General features: G+C 41.8%; 1 protein-coding gene across 2 annotated transcripts in view; it reads left to right on the top strand.

The window, feature by feature from the left end:
• The first annotated feature begins 1,728 nt into the window (after positions 1–1,728).
• The window catches only part of LOC126391008 (microtubule-associated tumor suppressor 1 homolog), an 82,520-nt gene continuing 63,755 nt past the window's right edge, over positions 1,729–20,493 (top strand). The window contains exons 1-2 of one of the 2 annotated variants that reach the window (XM_050045570.1): positions 1,729–2,087; positions 18,873–20,472. In XM_050045570.1, coding sequence (XP_049901527.1) covers positions 19,285–20,472 — 1,188 coding nt within the window. In that variant the 5' untranslated portion in view covers positions 1,729–2,087; positions 18,873–19,284. Of the gene's footprint in view, positions 2,088–18,859; positions 20,473–20,493 lie in introns of both variants that reach the window. The other variant, XM_050045569.1, reaches the window with a different exon arrangement.

The following is a 20,493-nucleotide window of genomic DNA, read 5'->3' as shown; positions in this document are numbered from 1 at the left end:
GTTCGGCGCATGCACCACTTTTTCTTTTGCGGGCATTCACCCCGGAAGAAGACAGAGATGACATAGCAGCAGTGCAGTAACTCCCGGAAATACAAACAAACAAACACCATGGCGACCATGTCTCTCTTAAGTTCAGGAAGTCTCATAAGTCAACCAAACTGATGAAGGTGCCTCTAGGCGATACGATGGTGACATGTCAGATGTTCACATTAGAGTTGGGTGATCGTTCATCACTGATGGCCGTCAGGTATCAACCATTGAGCCAGACATCTTGATTTATAAGCTCCATCCACACCAAGAAGGGGGCACAGGTTTGTGGTGGCACTGATGGCATTCATTGCGTGCTTTAATAGTCACAATTCTGATTTATTTACCAAGTTGTACCTTTTGATGTCTGCTCATCAGCTGGGTTGACAGCATTTTTTTTTTTTTTTTTTTTTTTAATTCACTGGTATAAAAATATCACAGGTTCCAGTGGCCGGGCCAAAATGTGACAGAGCAGGGAGCCAGTTATCAATAATTTAACAAACACTGTGTGCAGTATTTCTTTTCTTCCCTTCCTTCCCTTTCCTTTTCTGTGTCTTTCTCAAACACACAGTTCACCTGCAGTGCTCTGTCCTCGTCTCAGTCGGGGTAATTGTGCAATGCATAAAGTTGGCCGTGTGCAAGCCCTGTCGGGTTCAGGTGGTTGGTTAACGCACATTTTTATGTTGTCCTTCTAAAAACAACATCATCACGTATCACAATGTTTCACTGTGGACATCGTCATGTGTCAATTAAGCAGACATTTCCCAACTTTAGTTAAAAAAAAAAAAAAAAAAAAAAAACTGTCCCAAAATTGAGCCAAACTTATGCATCCTATTCATTTTAGTTTACAACCATCAGTACTACTCCTTAAATTTGAACAACATGCCCAAAAAAAAAGAACCCAACAGGTTCAGGTGCTGGCTCATGTATGACAGCACCTGCTCTCTGCAGAGTGGGTTCTCCTGACAGTTTCACACTGTTAAAGAGTGACAGAATTAGTACAGGAATCGGGGCCAGTGTGTGTATGTGTGCATGTCAGGATTTCATCTGTCCTTGTGAAAACTAGTTTGAGTTTTAGACAGAAAAAGTGAAGATATTTTAGCTGCAGAATGTTGTAGACATCACCCAACCCTAGTTAGAAGTGAAAAAGTTTTCTTCACGGATTTAAGGCAACACACAGTCAGTAGCTGATATGCAAATGGTCATTTTGTGGGTGAAGTATTCCTTTAATGAAGTAGTTTAGTTCTCAGATCAGGTCCTTTGCTAATCCACTGGTTTAGTTATTATTCATTGCACTGGCAGGACATATATGACTGATTTTCTGTAATCTCACTTGGACTGTTCCTTTCATTGGCTCACCAGTGCATTCTCTACTCCTCCCTCTACTTCTCCTGTTTTCCTCTCCATCAGATACATGGGTTACTTTTCCATTACTCTCATTGCCCCTTTCTCCTTCAGTCCAAAACCTCCCTCTCTGTTTCCCCTCAGCCAGTAACAGGGAGGGGGCCCAATGCTGCTTAGCAACAGCCAACCCATCTGGACCGGTCAGTACTGGCCCCTCCTACAGTTTTCGGTGGTGGAGGGTGGACCCTGACCAGGGTTAGGTTACCTGGCACACACACGCACACACACCAGCTCTCTGTAAACATAGACATGGGACTGACTATCCCCTCCCACACTAGACCTTGAGGAAAGTGTGTGTGTGTGCGTTTCTTGTTACTGCAGCACTGAGCAGCTTGCTCGTGTTTCAGAACCAAAAAGGGAGGTGTATCCCTCTCTCACTCTCCCTCTCTGTCCCCTCCCTCCCTCACTCAACCACCGTCAGAGCCTGCGTAGTCTCTTACCTCGTCTGTGCTCACACACGCTTAACACACACAGCAGTGATGGGATAAGATACGACGCAGGAACGTGCAGTCCAGCGCAGTGAGGGGTGTTTGTGGAGGTGGACAGCCAGCCAAGTGCGTGTCAGACTGAAGAGAGGAGTGTGAGCGAGCTTCCATGAATTCTTGCTGGATGTGTTTTTTTGCTGCAGTGCAGCCTGAGGAGAAGGAGACAGAAGAGTAAGTTATGTCTGTGGCAACAGTTATGCATGGGACCAGCACGTGTGTTATGTGTGTTTTCCACTTTGTTATTGCCTGCGTGTGTTCTGGAGCATAGGTCTTTGGAAAAGCAAATGTTCTGTGCACTCTGAGATGTTGACTGTTGCAAAACAAGTCAGTCATTAAACATTAACTTGGGTCAAACTCATTTCATTTATTTTGAATAGTATTAATAGTCGTATAATGTTTGAGATGCTTATTTTTTTTTTATAAATGTGACTAAATTTTGTCTTATTGATTTTTCAAGTTTTCCCTGTAGCATAGACTCACCATGACTCAGTATGTGCCGAGAAATGCTGCCAGTTTATGTGAAGTCCAGGACAAATTCCTGTACATTTTATCATAATAAGAAAACAGTAATTGCCAAAGAGATCTTGATGTGGCCAAACTGAAGATACAAAGCAGTCCTGTGGTCTTTCCTCTCTGTGGTCTTTGAAGATGAGGGGCTTGATGGTATCCAGATGCTTTGTTGAGATGATTGCACATGTAACTAAATAGCTTCACAATGTACGGTACATACAGTGGAAGCATTGTTTCACTCAACTGCATGTGGCGGCTTTACAGTTGTCTTTAGTCCAAATGTGATTTAACATAGAGGCCCATGCAGACTTGCATCAAATGCTTCCAATATGTGTTTGTCAGATCCATAGAACTGATGGAGAGCTGGTCAAGAGAAAAAATGACTTTGTTTAGAGCAGCTAATAGGCATGTATTTAGATCAAAATGTGTTTAAGTTTCATCAAGTTTGAAACATATGAAACCTTTATGGATAGCAGTCATGCAACCCAGTCACCAGAGAAAAAATATTGTCATTGTACTTCTCTGCAAACCATGCATACGTTAATTTGTTTGTTATCATGTTGCATTTATGTTAATACTTAAACAACACTGTGGATTACGTGTGGTTATGTTTACGGGCAAAAACCACTTGGTTAGGAAAAGATGTTTTTTGTGGCACAATCCCCGCTGGAAACACAGCAATGGGTCGCTACAAGTGCTGCTGGAAACACAGTGATGGGTCGCTAAAAATGCTGCTGGAAAACAGTGATGAGTCGCCAAAATTGCTGCTGGAAACACAGTGATGAGTCGCTAAAAATGCTGCTGGAAACACAGTGATGTCTCGGTAAAAAAGCTGCTGGAAACAGTGATGGGTCGCTAAAAAGCTGCTGGAAAAAAAGTGATGGGTCGCTTAAAAGCTGCTGGAAACACTGTGATGGGTCACTAAAAAGCTGCTGGAAACACCACAATGGGTCGCCAAAAAAAGCTGCTGGAAACACAGTGATGGGTCTCTAAAAAACACCCACATTTGGTGCCTTAAGAGCCATTCGAAAAACAGTGACTCTCTAACTCACAACTGGTTGTTGTTGTTGTTGTTTGTTGTTCTCTTGCCGTGGTGCTACACAATTCCCCTCCACCCCAGATGGCAAAGTCAGCTCATATTCATGTTACTTTAGAGACGATTATATGATGTGTATGAAATGTGCAAATGCAATGTATTCATAGTTTGCAGAAATGTACAAAGCCAACATTTTCCTCAGGCAACTTGGCTGATTCTTGATAAGCTTTAGTAATGTTATAAGACTGTAACATTAACCTACTGAATGCTCTGCTCACTCTGTTAGTTGCTTCAGGTCCCACAGTGAAGCTAACTGTAACCACTTGCTACTATCAAGTGATGATTACTACCTGACATAATCTGCTAATGACGTAGTGCAGCAGCCGGAGCCGAGGCATCAATGTTGCCAGAGCAGGCTCAGTCAGTATAAACAGGGACACACAGCAGAGAGGCCTCGTAGCAGCAGTGTAGGAACTTTAAAATGTTCATGATTATTTAAAAAGGTCCAATTTGAAGTTTATATTTCATACAGTGCAGAAACTCTTCAGACCAAAATATTTTTGAAAAAATGCCCTCTGGGTTTGAGCACAGGGGGTTTAGTGAGTTCTGCAGTGCATTATCACTTGTAACAGGAATTTCGGTCCACATAGTGAAACCACTGTACAGATCAGACTGTGTGGACATTTCTGACCATGTATGGACAGATCACATGTTCTGGTGCTGCATTTCAGTGATGGGAAACACTTCATATTCCCCTCGCAAACACTACTGCAGTGGAGCAGCACCATTACCAGACCAGTTTAAACTCTGTTTAGCCTCTATATTAAAGCAAAAATGTGTACTATAATGAACTCCATATTTATTTTTGTTTTAATGTCATGCCTTTTTAGGGTCATCCCACATGGGAATACAAGACACAGTTATTTCATAACCATGCTCTAGTCTTGCGTGTACAAAACAAAACAGAACATGTGGAAAAGGAAAGCAAACACAAAGGAAACACAATCAAATCAAAGACAAAACAAACAACATACCAAATTAACTGCTCACACGAGAAAATACCAAACATTTACAGATTATCTGGACGCAGAGCCCTCTTTCTTTTCTCTACATAACTGGCTAATGTCTATGTTTAAAAAGTCTGATGTCTTCTCAGTCCTTTTGAATCTTCCATATTTCCAAAGTCAATATCTATTTTTAACTTCCTAAATAAAGCATGTCACTGTTAATGAAAAACAAAATGATAGGAGAAAATAAAATGGGCTCATTTTCTATATTGTTTAGACAGCACATTGGACAGATCCGCTTTTCTTCTTCTAGATTAACTTACTGTCCAGTCAAAGGTAAAATACCAGATTTCAGCTGAGCACATAGAGATGAGAGTCAGCACCTCTAAGTCTGAGGCCACGGTTCTCTGCTCTAAAACAGTGGATTGTCCCCTCCAGGTTGGGAGTGACTTACTGCCCCAAGCGAGGGAGTTAAAGCATCTCGGGGTCTTGTTCATGAGTGAGGGTAGAACGGAGCGTGACATGGATCAGCGGTTTGGCACAGCATCTGCAGTGATGTGGGCGCTATGCTAGACTGTCGTGGCGAAGAGGGAGCTGAGCCAGAAGGTGAAGCTTTTCAATTTACTAGTCCATCTACGTCCCATCCTTCACCTATGGTCATGAGCTCTGGGTAGTGACCGGAAGAATGAGTTCACGGATAGAAGCCACCAAAATGAGTTTCCTCCGCAGGGTGGCTGGGCTCAGCCTTAGAGATAGGGTGAGGAGCTCTAGCATCAAGAGGGAGCTCGGAGTTGAGCCACTGCTCCTTCACATTGAAAGGGGTCAGTTGAGGTGGTTTGGGCATCTGATCTGGATGCCTCCTGGGCGCCTCCCATTTGAGGCGTTTCGGGTACGTCCCACTGGTAGGAGGCCACGGTGTAGACCCAGAACACGCTGGAGGGATTACATATCTCATCTGGCCTGGGAACACCTTGGGGTCCCCCAGGAGGAGCTGGAAAGTGTTGCTGGGGAGAGGGACGTCTGGGGTGCTTTGCTGGGCCTGCTGCCCCTGCGACCCGGCCCCACATGAGTGGATGAAAATGGAGTGATGGATGGATGGTAATTTTGGTATTAAATTTTCACTGAGAAAAATATAAAAATCAGGATAAAGTAATTTTTCTGGGGCCTCTACCAAACAGTCCTGTTCCCTTACATCTGGAATATGATTCGTAGGCTGGGGCATCTATGTAGCATCCCAGTGCTTTTGTCCTCGGCAAACACAGATTGTCTAAACAAAACAACATTGAGCTTTTTGTTATTTAAAAAAATCATTAGTGATGTAACCTATCAATAAGACTTGGGGTGAATGACAAAACGGTCTTGTGTTTGTTATACTTTATTGCAAATGGGCCATTTTTTCTTTTTTTTGATTGGCATCATTTATATTCTGGGTTAAAGTAACTGGTGTCCTAGTTTACCCAGTTGTTTATTCACTACTACAGTACATCACTGTTAATGAGGCTGCAGTCCAAATGAGTCCTCATCCACTGCCCTGTATCCAGGTATTGATCTGTTAAGATAGTGGTGGTGTCAGAGCTAGCTGCTTATATAACATCTTGATCCACGCTGCGCTGTATAACCTCAGGACCATTTCTGATTGGACTGGCAACCAGCCAACCAGCTCTGTTTCACCACGTAGTACCTCGTTACTTTCCACGCGGCTCTCACCTCCGTCAGCATCACTCTCATTACTCTAATGCTGCCTCGTTCTCTTTCAGTAGTGACTCACCGTATTTTATAGTTTCTCTTGATGCTTATTGATCTTAATATCGTTTCCATCAAGCATTGTAACTGTTTTAGTGCTGCGTTTTCAGCTGCTTTATAGACGTGCGTGTGTCATATAATGTCATTACAGTCAGTAGAGAATACTATGATAGTAATCTCACCAGCTCAGCTCTTTTCACATTCTCACTGTGGAATCAAAGGGAGAATCAGTGTGTACATGTATTCTTTATGTCATCTGAACACACACACACCCTGTCAGCAGTGTCACGTTTCCTGACACGACCTCACATGCAGCGTCTGTTACATCAGAATAGAGTTAAATGCATACACACACACGTTAATGTACACATGCACACCCGAACATGCACCGACACCTCTGCAGTAACTGTAGGTGGGTGTATCTTCATAGCAGAATGACACCAGCTGGTTATAAAGTCACTCACACACAGTCGCATTCATCTTTTCTCAGAGTGACTAAGCAGTCTGTTGATTTCTATGGCAACCACTTTCTCTGTATTGGGGGTGTTTGTGTGTGATGCGGTGATAGGCTGAGTGCACCGAGTCGACTGCTGTCTTTCATACATTGCTTTTTTAGCAACCCTGTCTGTGTGTGTGTGTGTGTGTTAATGACGTGTCATTATTACTGTTTACGTGTCATGCATGTTGTTGGGCTGTGGACATGTGTGTGCGGTGATAGCAGCTCTGTGTTGGTGTGTGTGTCGCTGTAATGTGATGCAGTGGTGACGCTGGCCAAGTATTTCTATGAAGGTAAGGTGAGCTCGCTGCCTCCTGCCTGTTAACGAGCTCCCAGGTTGGCTGTGTGCCCGACTGGAACAAAACACCATCAGCACAGAGCCTGCAGGCTTTTACATCACAAGTTAATGAAGTGGGTTCAGTTTGAGATCAATTCAGGACATTAGCTCGAGTGGAATCTGAAATAACAGGCAGGTTGTTGTGTTGAGAATCATTGGACCAGTTAATTTCCACACTGTTTGCATTTTAAATTGCCTGAATACAGTATAACTGAGCTTGCGTGTGTAATGTAAAACCACTGGTGTTGTGTCTGAGATGTGCTGCTATGGTCCGTCAGGTCGACAGTTCGGAAGCCTGATTGGGTATCATTGCCTCTATCAGCTTACCTGAGTCCCAGGACCTGTCCTTCCTGAAACTGTGTGCATAGAGAGGATGCTGTATGCTTGGGGTATTTCAGATTCAGCTATTCATGTAAACTCATTCTCCTGTCCTCTTCAGTTGATGGTGGCAGTAAGAACAGAGCATCTAAGATAATGCTACTTCAAGTGTAACATCTGTTTTTTCAATGTGGACCCCATTATTCCATGTTTTTGTGTCTAAGTGACTAAATGGAATAACAATTTTTGACTTTGGTCCAGTGTTGAGCGAGAGCACTGCAGCTGGCGGATGCAAAACGAGCTGCAATGTAACCACTCAGGACATGTTTGCACTGTCAGTTTCTGTCCACTAAAAGTGCTTGTTTTTGCCATCAATATGCTGAGATTGTTATTCTAAGGGTCTTAAAATATAATGGATTGGATTCCCACAGACACAGACCTTTTGTTGAGGAGTAAGATACCTTTTCTTTGACCAGAAACAGCCTCAAAATCATGATCTCTAAACTCATAAGACTTCATTTAAATAAACAGTAATTTTAGGGTGTGTACAGTCAGCATGCTTTCAACATCAAACTAAGTGATTAAGGGTTTATTTAAACCAAAACAGATTCTCTCTTGCCTTTTCTCGGATTCTTACTGCAGCCTCCCCTTTCATCCTGTCATCATAGTGTTTGTATGCATGCACATGTATATGTGATGACCAACAGTCAACTTTATTGTTTTCAGCTGATCAATATAGGATTTAGAACCTGGCTCAAGGTTCAGTTAAACACCTAAACCAGTGTCATGCAGCATGGTGTATTGACATACTGTGGGGACTAAATGAAAATACCATCAAGATCATTTTGAGTTTTTGTAATTCAGTCAGGACCACTTTAATCTAAGAAAACTTAATTTCCATTTGCAGTACTATATTTGGCAGCATGGCTCTGTTCTGGGGCCTCTCTGCCTTTCCTAGGCCTACGTGCAAAGCCTCTTCCACGCACTTATGTGGAAAGCCTAAGGTGGAGAGAGCAAACCTCCCTGCCCTTCCATGTGCAAACGTGGAAAGCCTGAGGCAGAGCGAGCAAACCTCCCTGCCCTTCCATGCGCCTACATGGAAAACCTAAGGCAGGGAGAGCAGCAGCAAAGACCCCCCGGGAACAGAACAGAGCAGCATCAGTGACAAACAGAAATGACATTGATAGGTCAGACACAGCATGAAAAGGAGGAGCTGGGCTGAAGGCAGGTTGCAAAGCAGCTTGCAGAGGAAGCAGCAACAGTAGGCAGGTCAGAGCAGTTTAAATAGGGCGTCATGAATGAGACTTACCAATTGGTTGCACAGAAATGAATCGTTATCTATCCACTGACTCTCCTCTGTCAATCAGCTGCTCCATTAGTTCACTGGGCTGCTTGAGATCAGCTGACGTAGCTGGGATGTGAGCTGAGCCTGACATTGTGTCCTGCCTGAAAGAACGCTATGCTCAATGTGTTGCGTTTATTCACAAACAAGAAACGAGCAACACATCATTTTCATTCTTACATTTTTTTTCAGGATACCAGACATAGCAGACAGTGAATGTTGTAAAAGCAAAGTTTAACATGCAGAATGCTGCAGAGCTCAGTGCAGCAGTGCAGAGACATAGCAGCTCCAGTCTGTTAATATTTGAATCTGGTTCAGCACAACACTTCTTAAAAGAAATTCTAGTCGTGCACCATGAACAACATGAAGGTAGTTCAGTGTAGCATTTTACACATCAATGTACAGTTGTATTAAACTCACTATCATGACATACTGCAAGTGACTCTCAAAATGAAGTCAGTAACTGCTGCTTCTGTCACAAATAGGTTGTTGCATCTTTAGTTTTCTTTGACATTACCAAGGACAGACTGGCAGACTGTTGATAGTCAACAAGACATTTTTCTTCCCACATCACAAACACTGTCAAGACATTAGTCCTGCTTTACTACTGTACTGTATAGGGAGAAAAACACAACTTTTATTTTGACTTAAACACACTGACAGCCCTGACATCTGCAGTCATCAGAGCAGTAATTGCTGAAGTGTGAATAGTCACTGGGCCATGCAGAGGTCAACACGTACACCTACACATACACACGTCCAGCAGTGGGGAGGCAGTGAATGTACACACACAGTGGAGGTTAATATTTACCAACAAGAAAGTTTTTAAGTCGGACTTCAGCCCAAGTTTTCAGCCAACGTGTGTTTGTAGATCTTATCCACAGTCTTATCACTATAATCAGTTACAGTGTTTCCTTACTGCTATATACATTTACGTTTTACTACCCAAAGAGACACCAGTGAATGTACATATTTCACAATGTTCAGTCTATAGTCACTGATCATGGACAATGAAGCCAAAACAGTCAAATGAACAGAAGAGAAATGGCAATGTGCCTGCAGTATATGAAATAATATAAATTTAAAAACCTGCTTAGTCTGAAATTTGAGAGGAAATGGATATAAAGGAACACGAGGGAGGATGGTATAGAGATGTCAGTGCTGTTTTCAAAATGTCCCCATGAGGACTTCCACAAGCACATTAATCCAGAGTCCTGGTTCCTCCCTTATTGCTCTGGATGTGAAGTAACAACGTGACAGTAGGATTTAATAGTGTCCGAGCACACTGTGATCCCAGTTGTTCTTTCAGCCGTATCAAGTGAACATTTGAAGAGATACAGCTTCAATAAATACTTTAGAGCAAGCCAACATTCCCATCTGTGCCACTGCTTTCACATGTACATTTGGTTCAGTGGAACATACTGAACTTTAACTACTCTATTGTTAGAACTGGAGGGCAGTGATACGTCTGGTTAATGGCTCAGTTTTTCAACGAGATCCGGTAAAATGAAAGCAGAAACACAACGCTGAACCTTCACAAACTACTGTCACGTAATATCTAGCGTTAAATTAAACACATTTTAATACATTTTGATATATACACAATATTCTGTGCTCAGGAATTATTTATTTTGGTTGCAAAGATGTGGCCAAATAAAACAAACCTTTTAAATTTGGCCTTGTTTGTTTTTGAAGCGCTCTATAAATAGAGTTGACCTTGACTTTTGCGTAGGGTCTATTTTGGTGAGAACATTAGAGGGTAACCTTGGTTTTTTTCAACCTGGGTCCTATTTTCCCATTTTTTGTGTGTCTAAATGACACGTTGGAATAACAGTTTTTGAAATTAGTCCAGTATTGAGCAAGAGGGCTGGAGCTTCGAAACGGGCTACGATGTAGCTGTCACTTGTTTATTCATTTAAGAGGGGATAGTTTACATTAATCTACATTTAAACAAATGTAAATGCACCTAAATTAGCTGGAGAGCTAGTTTTCATCAGTAGTTCCTTTGCCTGATGTTAATAGGTGTCCTAGGATAATAAAAAGAATACAACATGAAGAATACAACATGTACAGTGGTTAAAGACACACAACATTCAGGTTAAAGGTAGAGGTGGGTGATACGGCCCTAAAATGATTGAAAGATGAAAATCTCTCGTTTCTCAAGTTTGTGAACAACAACAGTAACTCAGAGTGAGATTCAGATTCTGTATGCAATATAAATAGTTAAACAAAATAAAATCTACCACAAATTGTTTTTTGTCAAGCTGCAAGTAGTCTCGCTCACCAGACCTTTCTCAAGAAAAGAAAGGTCTGGCTGGACCGACTCTCAATTTAAGATTGGAGAAAAAAACGCCCCGGCTGCTTGTATTTCCTTCAACCAATCACAATCGTTCTGGGCGGTGCCACAGCAACGGTGCGCTTGCAAAAATATTGCCCTGGGGAAACGGGTTTTGGTGTAACACGCCCACAAAAATATCGCCTACAGGGTGCGAACCATGGCAGAAAAATGGCTACATCCCTGCAAGATCAAACACCGCGGAAGTTAGTAAAGGACGTGTTGAAAACGGTTGAAAACTGCTACACAACCGGAGGTGGTAGGGCAGGACTTCAGCGGGTAGCTCGTTCTGCCCAATGAGAGGCTGATCTATGCAGCGAACTTCCGCCCACTCAGCATCATGTAGGTTTACATTAAGAAAGGTTTATGACAAAATCGTTTGACGACACTGACTCCCGTGTGCGCACAGCAAGAGAGGAGAGGGAGAGACTGTGTTGCTGCCGGAGGAGCCACTGACTGAGTTCCCTCTGAGTGGTAACTCCCTAAAAGTCCGGGGCTGTTCATATAACATTCAGGACGCCACAGTTTATTCCACACTACTGAAGTTGCTCCTCTATTCGATAATAATTTCTCCTTTAGCCATGCTTGTTGTTGCCATGGGTAACAGTATGACGTCAATATGTCAACATGTCGAAATATCACGAGTATCACAGTATGAATTTTTCACATAATATTAAAAGTTATTTCAGTATTATTGTGAACGTGATGATATGGCACACCCCTAGTTAAAAGACATACAATACAGTTTAACATGTGCAAGTTAAGCATCCTATCCTAGCAACAGTGTAATGCCAATGGGTATTTCCACACTGCCAATTTCCATCCACCAAAAGGGAAATCTCAAATATTAGTGTAACTGATACATTTTTCCACCCAAACCTTTATTTAGAGCTTCTGGGGGCTTTGGCAGCCTGATACAAACCTTGTGACTGATAACTTGAGTGATTTTCCTTTGAGAAAGTTCTCGTAAATGAGCCTGAACAGTGATCGAGATACGCAAGAGAGGATGGAGGATGATAAGTGATTACAAAGGTTGGAAAAACCAGTTGTTGTGGTTTTCAAAGGTCGTTGGGGAAGAGAAAGTGGTGTTGATTACAGTGTGGAAAGTTAGTGTTAAGAACAGAGGCATGGTGTCTGTACAGATTAAGAGAGACGATGAGAGCGTGCTGAGCGTGAGCAAGTGTCAAGGAAAAAGAGAAATGAGTTCTACATGTTGTTTTGTTAGTCTCTCTGGGCTCTTCCAGTTTGATGTTTCTTCATGTGTGTATTCTTATGTAACAGTAATAAATGGTGTGGTAAGATGAGCCTCCTCCCCTGGCTGCAGCCACACGGCTTGTTGTTCAAGTCCAGTTGAGAGCGAGGTCCGCCTTCTTCGTGGAACTTTAATTGTTTATCCAGCGATTCTCTTGTTTGAATTAAACTCTGTGTGCAGTGATTAGAGCCAAGCAAAGAAAACGTTACATCATGATCTGTTGGGCTGTCCCCCTGAACAAAACAAACCCCCTCCAGAGCTTCACAGCCTTATGAAGTAATGTGGCATCTGCAGGGGGGTGATTGCATAACACAAGGCAGATGGAAGGAAGGAGTGTTTTTGGGGAAGTGTGTCACCTTTGAGCCCCTCTGAATATTTCATTCTCCATGGGAATACTGCAAAGACATTTTCATTCATGCTCTTTTTAATGTGTTCAGTCTAAAGACATTGACAGACAGACTCTGAAGACACAGCCTTCTCTTGAAAATGTCATTGAATGCCGTCAACACTATTGTTGTCACGACATTGGAACGTCTAATTTTGATACAATACCTTGAAAAATATTGATATATTCAATACCATTTTTGAAAACGTGGAGAAAATTGACATTACAGGCATGCAATTTCATTTTTTTTTATTAAAACAAGGGTATAACATCACATCAACGACTTTTCCTTCCTTTGTTCGTGGCAAAGAACCGCAGAATGACAGTGGATATCGTTGTATCAATACTGTGGAAAATAAATATTGAAACCGTTTCAGATATTCAGAATTGATATTTATTGTTAAAACTGCATCGTCCACAGTCTCGTACTGTACTCAAACATGTCTAGATTCAATAATAAATCATCATCATGCCTCCGTGCTGGTGATAGCCGCGGCCGGAGGCATTATTTTCACGTTGTCCATCTGTATGCACGTCCATCCCATTTTCGTGTATAAGATATTTCGAAAACTCCTGAAGGGAATCTCTTCAAACTTGGCACAAATGTCCACTTAGAGTTAAAGAAGAACTTAAAGTTTCGTGGTCAAAGGTCAAAAGTCAAGGTCAATATTACCTCTTCTGTCTCATTCCCCTGAACGCGATATCCTCAAGAACTCCTGGAGAGAATTTCTATGTCCAATTAGAGTTAAAGGTAAACTCATTAGAGTTTGGTGGTAAAAGGTCAAGGTCAGTGTTACCTCATCTGTCCCATTCCCCTGAACGTGATATCTCAAGAAGACCCTAGAGGGAATTTTTTCAAATTTAGCACAAACCTCCACATTGAGATTTGAATTTGGTGGTCAGAGGTCAAAGGTCACTGTGACCTCTTCCGTAGTGTTCTTGTGAACGCAGTTTCTCAAGAAGGCCTTGAGGGAGTTTCTTAAATTTGGCACAAACGTCCACTCGGACTCAAGAATAACTGATTTGAATTTGGTGGTAGAAGATCAAAGGTCAAGGTCACTGTGACCTCAGAAAGCATGTTATAACTCAACAACATTTCACAAAAATCTCTAACAGGATAAAATGATAAAGTTATGACATTTTATATAAAAGGCCCATATAAAACACTTTTTTGGCCAGTACTCAACGTCGTAACTCAGGAACAGAAGGGGAGACAGTTTGTCAGATACTGAATCAGTAACACTAATCTTGGGTGCCCATCTTGAAACTGTGCTGATGGTATAGATCTTCTGTTTTGTTGGAGGAAAGATGTGTGTGAAGCATCCATGTTTTCACAGACATGGATGTAATCTGTATCTGCAACTTGACGGTATTGCGGCGGCATGCAAATGCAAGGAGGTAAATCTAGCTTTAAATAATAAAGACAGTGAGCTTAACCAACTACAACAGTAAAAACCTGCTTTTACATGAATGCATGAGTAATAATAATCTTATGAGAAATGATATAATAATATAACAGCCATAGGGGACTTTATTTGCATTTTATGTACTTTTACTTTAACACTTAAAGTACATTTTATATATTTTACTTACATACTAGCCCCTTTTCTAAAGGACAGAAAGCCCACTGGCACCTGCTAACATCTGGTTTTTGTATTCAATGGGATAGAAAACAATTGGTATTCACTCCCCTGATAAAGTAAATGCAGTAGTCACAGGTATTTTTTGGCCCCAGCTCCGATCTGCTCCAATTGGCAGTCATAGAAACAGGACACTCAGGTGGACACGCTAATTATTGCCCCCTTTGTGGCATGATGCAATGACACACCGCCACGAATTCCGTCCCTCTCCATCCAAGCAGTGCTTTAACATTGGTTAAAATTGGTCAGCGCCAAGTTTGAGACAGAGACTGAATAATAGGAGATATAAAAAAGAAATAACCACTGAAACTTTTTTAACTAGCCTCCATGCTGTTTACTACTGTTTATTAACCCTGTTTTCTGGTTTGTTCGTGACATTAATAGGCAGGCAATAGGAAAGGAGTTTATCACCTATTTTTAGCATGTTTTCCTGCAGTTAATAAACCCACATATATGTGCTGATTTGGATGGGAAAAGGGTGATAAGTAACATTTTCACTGCAGGACTTTAACTTGTATCAGAGTATTTTTTTTATACTCTTGTGTTTGTGTTTTAACCTAAGTAGTGAATCTGAATGCTTCCTCCAGCACTGCGCTTGACAAGCGTGTCTTAATGCATAGCAGGGTCCAGCCACTCAACAATGGTCATTAACTTGTGGATTAGCCCTGTTATTCACTTCAGCTCACTCACACTCAGTCACAGTGAGGCCCCGCAGGCCGATGGTGAAACTGATGCTAACAGGAGTGGATGAGGCGTTTGGTTGGTGGAGGCCAGTTCAAGAGTTTAAGCCAGAGAAAGTCAGTTCAGTTTTAGAGGCTTCATGTCAGAGACAGCGGGCTGCTCACTCTGTCTGAGCGTAATGTAGGACGGTCTTTTCCTCGGTGTCTTTATGTCTTTGTCTTTCAGTCTCTGCATGATGAGAGGAATCTTGTTGGAGTGGGGTTATTGAGTTGGAGCGTTAAAATTAAAGCATCTATACCACAGTCATAGGAACAACAGAAACATGTGCATGTCCACGGACTGTTGAGAGAAAACAACTTCCCTCAAGACACACACAAACAAAATGAAATGACCTTTCATCAGGACGAGAGTTTGAATAGCGATGTTCCTAGACAAATAGCTCAGTGGATGCCAGAGGGCAGCCGCTGTCTTGTTTCCGGACTAAATATTTCTCATAGATGCGACAGACCAACTCACCTGAAAGAAATTCATCACTTCCGTTTTGAAGTGGTAGTCCACAAGCTCCTCAGTTAGTTTGACTATATTTCTGGCACCAGAGGACAAAATGCCAGCTGGACTTGTCGTTTGTATGGTTGCCAGATTTGTTTTAGGTTTTGTTGTGCGAATGTCGCAAGATGTGGGGATGAGGCGTGTGTCTCTGAGCCCCTGCTCGTACATTATGGATAGACTGAAGGGATTATGTAGCAGGAAAGAGTCTGACTCTTTCACCGGGCTGTGGCTGCTACAGTTTTCCCCAATTGTTTAAAAACATTTCCTGAAAGCTCAGTTTCTTCAATCTCTTGCCAAATGGAACACTGCACTCAACACCATGTTTTCTCCTTTTAAAATGGATTCAGTGACCATATGAATGTCTCTTACAGGGCATCAACTAAACACAGGTGAAACAATTACAAAACTTTACCATCACAGTACTGTTCATATATGTTTTGGCTTCATGAGTTCATGCTACATATTCAAATATATAAAACTCCTAGAAAGTGTTTACTTTTCTCCTTTTTTTCAAAGTTTATTTTTTTCTATCAAAATAGTCTGCAGTGCGTACAGTGCATGTGTGTCTATCCGATGATACACAAAACACAAATGTTTCCTATTTTGGCAAAACTCACAAAAATTGCACTGGTTAGTAAAATGAGAAACACTGAGTGAGACAATGTTTAGACTGGAATGAGGAAATCAGTGCACATATTACTGTAAAAAAGGTAACAAGGTATTCTTCTCCTGCCTCTTATTTTTCCTCCTCTCCCCCTTCGTTTGTTGTTGTTGTTTTTCTTCTTCTTCCTCTCCCTCCTCTTGTTCTTTTTTCCTCTTCCTCTTATTTTGTTGTTGTTGTTCTTCCTCGTCTTCTTCCTTCTTCTTCTCTTCCTTTTCTTCCATTTCTTCCTTCTTCTACTTCTTAAACATATTCTTCTTCTTCCTCCTCCTCTTCTTCCTTTTCTTCCTCTTTCTCTTCTTCATTCTCCTCTTTTTCTTCTTCTTCTTCTTCCTCTTCTTCTTTCTCATCCTCTTCCTTTTCTTCCTCTTTCTCTTCTTCATTCTCCTCTTCTTCTTCTTCTTCTTCCTCTTCTTTCTCATGCTCTTCCTTCCTTTCTGTTTTGTATCATTCAAATTGTGATTTGCTGTGCTTTCAGCCTAATCCCCAGATTAAATGTTGGGATTTTACCTTTCTGCAAACCATGGGTACGTTACATTTGTACATTATTATGTAGCTGAAACTTAAAGATTCTTTATGTTTCAACAACCCTGTGGTTAACGTGTGGTTAGGTATAGGCACAAGAACTTGGTTATGGTTAGGGAAAATGTGTTTTGGCTGAAAGCACCCTGGTTTGGTGGCACAAAAGCCGCTGGAAATACAGTGATGGGTATTAAAAAACACCCACACAGCATTGGGTTGCATGAAATCAAATTAATGTTGATGTCATCCTCGTTTGCATGGAGAGTAGTTTGTTCCAGGTGACTCTGCCCCTCTATAAATACATGTGGATAAGTAAAAGATTCAGGTGTTTCAGTGAGGTGATGTTGTCTTGAGCAGTCTGAGGCTTTTAACCGTCTGCCTTCTGTCTCTTTTTACCTGGAAGTGAGTCAATTGTGTCTCTCAGGGACCCTGCAGTCATTACTGGATAATGGAGATAGAACACTGTCCTGGATCTGATCGCCTTTATATAGCCGCCCCTCTCTTTTCTCTTGGTCCCTGACCCACATACACACATGCGCACATGCATGGGCACTCGTGTTACATTCAAATGAGTTTCACCTGATCGTGGGGCTTATGGTTGTGAAAACTAATACGGGTCTAAATCACTGTTCCACAGACAAAGTGTGTTGCTTTCAACAGGACTTTGACTTGCTGTGACTGGACTTCACGTTGATTTCACATGGGATTTTTAAGGCTGTTCATCAGAAACACCTCCAAGAGTTTGTGACAGTTTGTGTCGTATCATTCTTGCAGTTGCAGGCAGCAATGCAGCAAAATCAAAATCTATGACTTCTTGATTTTAGCCTGCAGAGGGCAGCATTTCTCAACCCATTTACCATCAGTGTGCAGACACACGGTAGGGGTAAACTGGGTGTCTGTTCAGCAACGGGGAAAATAATGTGCATACAAATAATAATTACAAAAATAATAATAATGTTATTAGATCAAGTGTTTTATAAACAGTTAAGATATTTAATATTTGCAACTGATTCTTATTAATTACAGGACTTATAGATCTTATAGAAAATTTAAAACTGCATACTTATATTTAACAAAACTTTAGTGCCAATGAACCTAGCGTTTTTGTTTACACATATATATATATTAGGGTGTTAATAATGAATCATATAATTTCTCTACTTTAAGAAAATATATTTTCTTTGTACTGTAAATAAGTTATCCATATCTGTCGCCATATTTTTTTCTCTTTGTCTGATTGTTTTATTAATTATTTTCTGTAAAACTATAAATGACAAAAATAAAACTGCTTACTTGAGTGTGAGTTTCATACTAAGTGTCTTAAATTAACATGTTTTAATTAATCAAAATATATACAAAATAGGGTAAAAATGCAACTATTTTGACAGATATTGTGATTGAGATATGAGTCAGGATTTTTGTGGGAATGGTCACTTTTGCGTTTTATTTTCACTAGGAAAAAAAAAACATATGATAAAAATGACTTTAGCTGCGGTCTGTACCAAACAAGTGTAGTCTCTCATGTCTGGAATATGATTTGTAGGCTGGGCATCTCTGTAGCACAACAATGCTTCATTTAAAATGGTATGTTGTGATACATCTTACCTTTATTTAAAACTTGCAGCTCCTGTGATTTGAAAATTGCACTTTGCCATACAAGAGTTTGATTAATTGTGCAGCCCTAGTCATGGGGGGATTATGAGATGAGTTGCTCTTGGGCACAGACATGTATGAAAGACACAGAGATTTTGTGGTCGTTAAGCATCTTTTGTGGTTTTGTGTCTCTTTGCTTTGTGTCTTTTCGTAGTCGTTTGGGTCTTGCTGAAGCAGTTTTGTATCTCATTGAGGTAATTTTACATCTTTTTTGGTTGTTTTTTCTCACTTTGCAGTCATTTTGAGCCTCCTTACTGGTTGGTATGTGTTTGTTTGACACTTTGCCAGTGATGGTCAGAGGGCCCCTTGACACTTTGGTTCCCTGGGCCTGTGCCTGGTAGGTTCGTTCAGTAATGGCCCTGGTTTAGTGTGAACAAAATTATTCATCTGTCCATTGATTTGATTGATACTGTTGCCATTTTGTCAAAATTATAAAACTTTTAACATTTAATGTTCCTTTCTTCTTGCTTTTTCAGATGTTTTCAACAGCAGAGTCCTGAAAATGTGGAATCTTGTCTTCAAATAACATGCAAGGATCAGCGCCCATAAAGTGATACGTCTCTAAATGACAGTTCTGCACTTGAAGAGGACACGATGACATACAGGCCTTTTGGAAATACTGCAGCATTTTTGTTCCGTGTTTAAATATGAAAGTGGATGGATTAGAAATTAGAAATCCAGAGGAAAAAATTGCAAACACTGCTGCATGGAGAGAATGGATTGGACATTTTATCAAATGTCAGTATAGTGTGTATAAAGAGGATTAAAGCTGTAAAGAGCCCTGTTTGCTGTTTGCAGCAAGAAGAACTACAGAAAAAGCAAATGGGCAAATAAAACTGTGCGTCACAGATCAGAGGAAACTTGTACAGAGTGACTGACCCTCTGCTTTCACGGCCCAGAGATGAGTGTCTCTCAGCCCACTGATGATTTCCCTGTCAGGGGCAAAACTGGATCTACCATGAGGCTCCCTCTCCATAGCGCAGGAGACCACAATGGAAACGCTTTCCCAATTTCCTCTTCCTCCTCCTCCTCTTCATCCTGTCTGGGGGAGTCATCTCCTGAGTCACTGCGGAGCCTGAGCAGCCTCAGCGGGGGCCGGACTGACAGCCCACTGGACTACGACATGTTTGAGGTCACCCTGATGACGACAGTGACGACCAAAACGGACCAAACGACAGATGTTGTCATTTCAAAATGGGTGCCAGAGGAGGAAAATAAACTGGATGATGATGATGATGATGATGACGTCTCGGTAGGAAAGATTCAAACAGCAACAGAGCTGACAGAATCCAATGACAACTCTGTGTCTGTTTACCTGGACGCAAACAGCTGTGAATACCGCCAAGACACCTGGAATGATAATGACACCCTGACGCTGGCTCTGTCCCTGACGACAAACAGCGGCAGCCATGACAATAATGATGACCTCAGCAGTGGAAACAGTCATGGGAGAAGGCATGGCACCTCAACTCCAGACTCGGACGCAACAGAAATCCCTGCTGATGATGATGACGAAGAGGAGGCTCTGTTTCTGTCTGTGAGCTCTGACATGGGGGTGCGAAGAAGCAGCGTGACCCTCACAAGCTCAATCAGTCAATCCAGCGACAGCCAGATGAACCTTGCTGCGACAACTGAGCTACAGACAGAAGGGACTGTTGCTGTGAATGTAGCTGATGATGAGGTGGTGTTAGAAGAGCTTGGAGTCGACTGTCCTCCTGGTCTACCTGTGGAATGCCAGACAGAGCCTCCTGCTTCTGAGGACCTTTGTGAAACCACTCAGATATCTTCCTCTGCTCCATCTTCCACCAATCCAGGTCAAGATGCTGAGGAAGTCACATCTCCTCCACCTGAGGAAGTGGAAAGACGTTCAGTGGATTCCAAACCGTCCCAACCTAACACCAGTCAGCCTGCCAGAGCAGCAAAAACCAAACCAGCTGCTGCTACTTCAGCTGCTTCCAAGACAGCAGCACCCACAGCCATCAAACCATCCAGTGTGGAGGCAAAGAGAGTTTCCAAAGTGGACCTAAAAGATGTTGAGGCCAAAGGTAGATCCCGGTCCAACCCGTCTCCACCTAAAACACCAAGCCAGGTACTGTACTGTTACGGAAAA

Source organism: Epinephelus moara, chromosome 5 (assembly GCF_006386435.1).
Source record: "Epinephelus moara isolate mb chromosome 5, YSFRI_EMoa_1.0, whole genome shotgun sequence".
NCBI classification, from domain to species: Eukaryota; Metazoa; Chordata; class Actinopteri; order Perciformes; family Serranidae; genus Epinephelus; species Epinephelus moara.
Note: the sequence above shows the minus strand (reverse complement) of the source record. Positions and strands in the feature narration are given on the sequence as shown.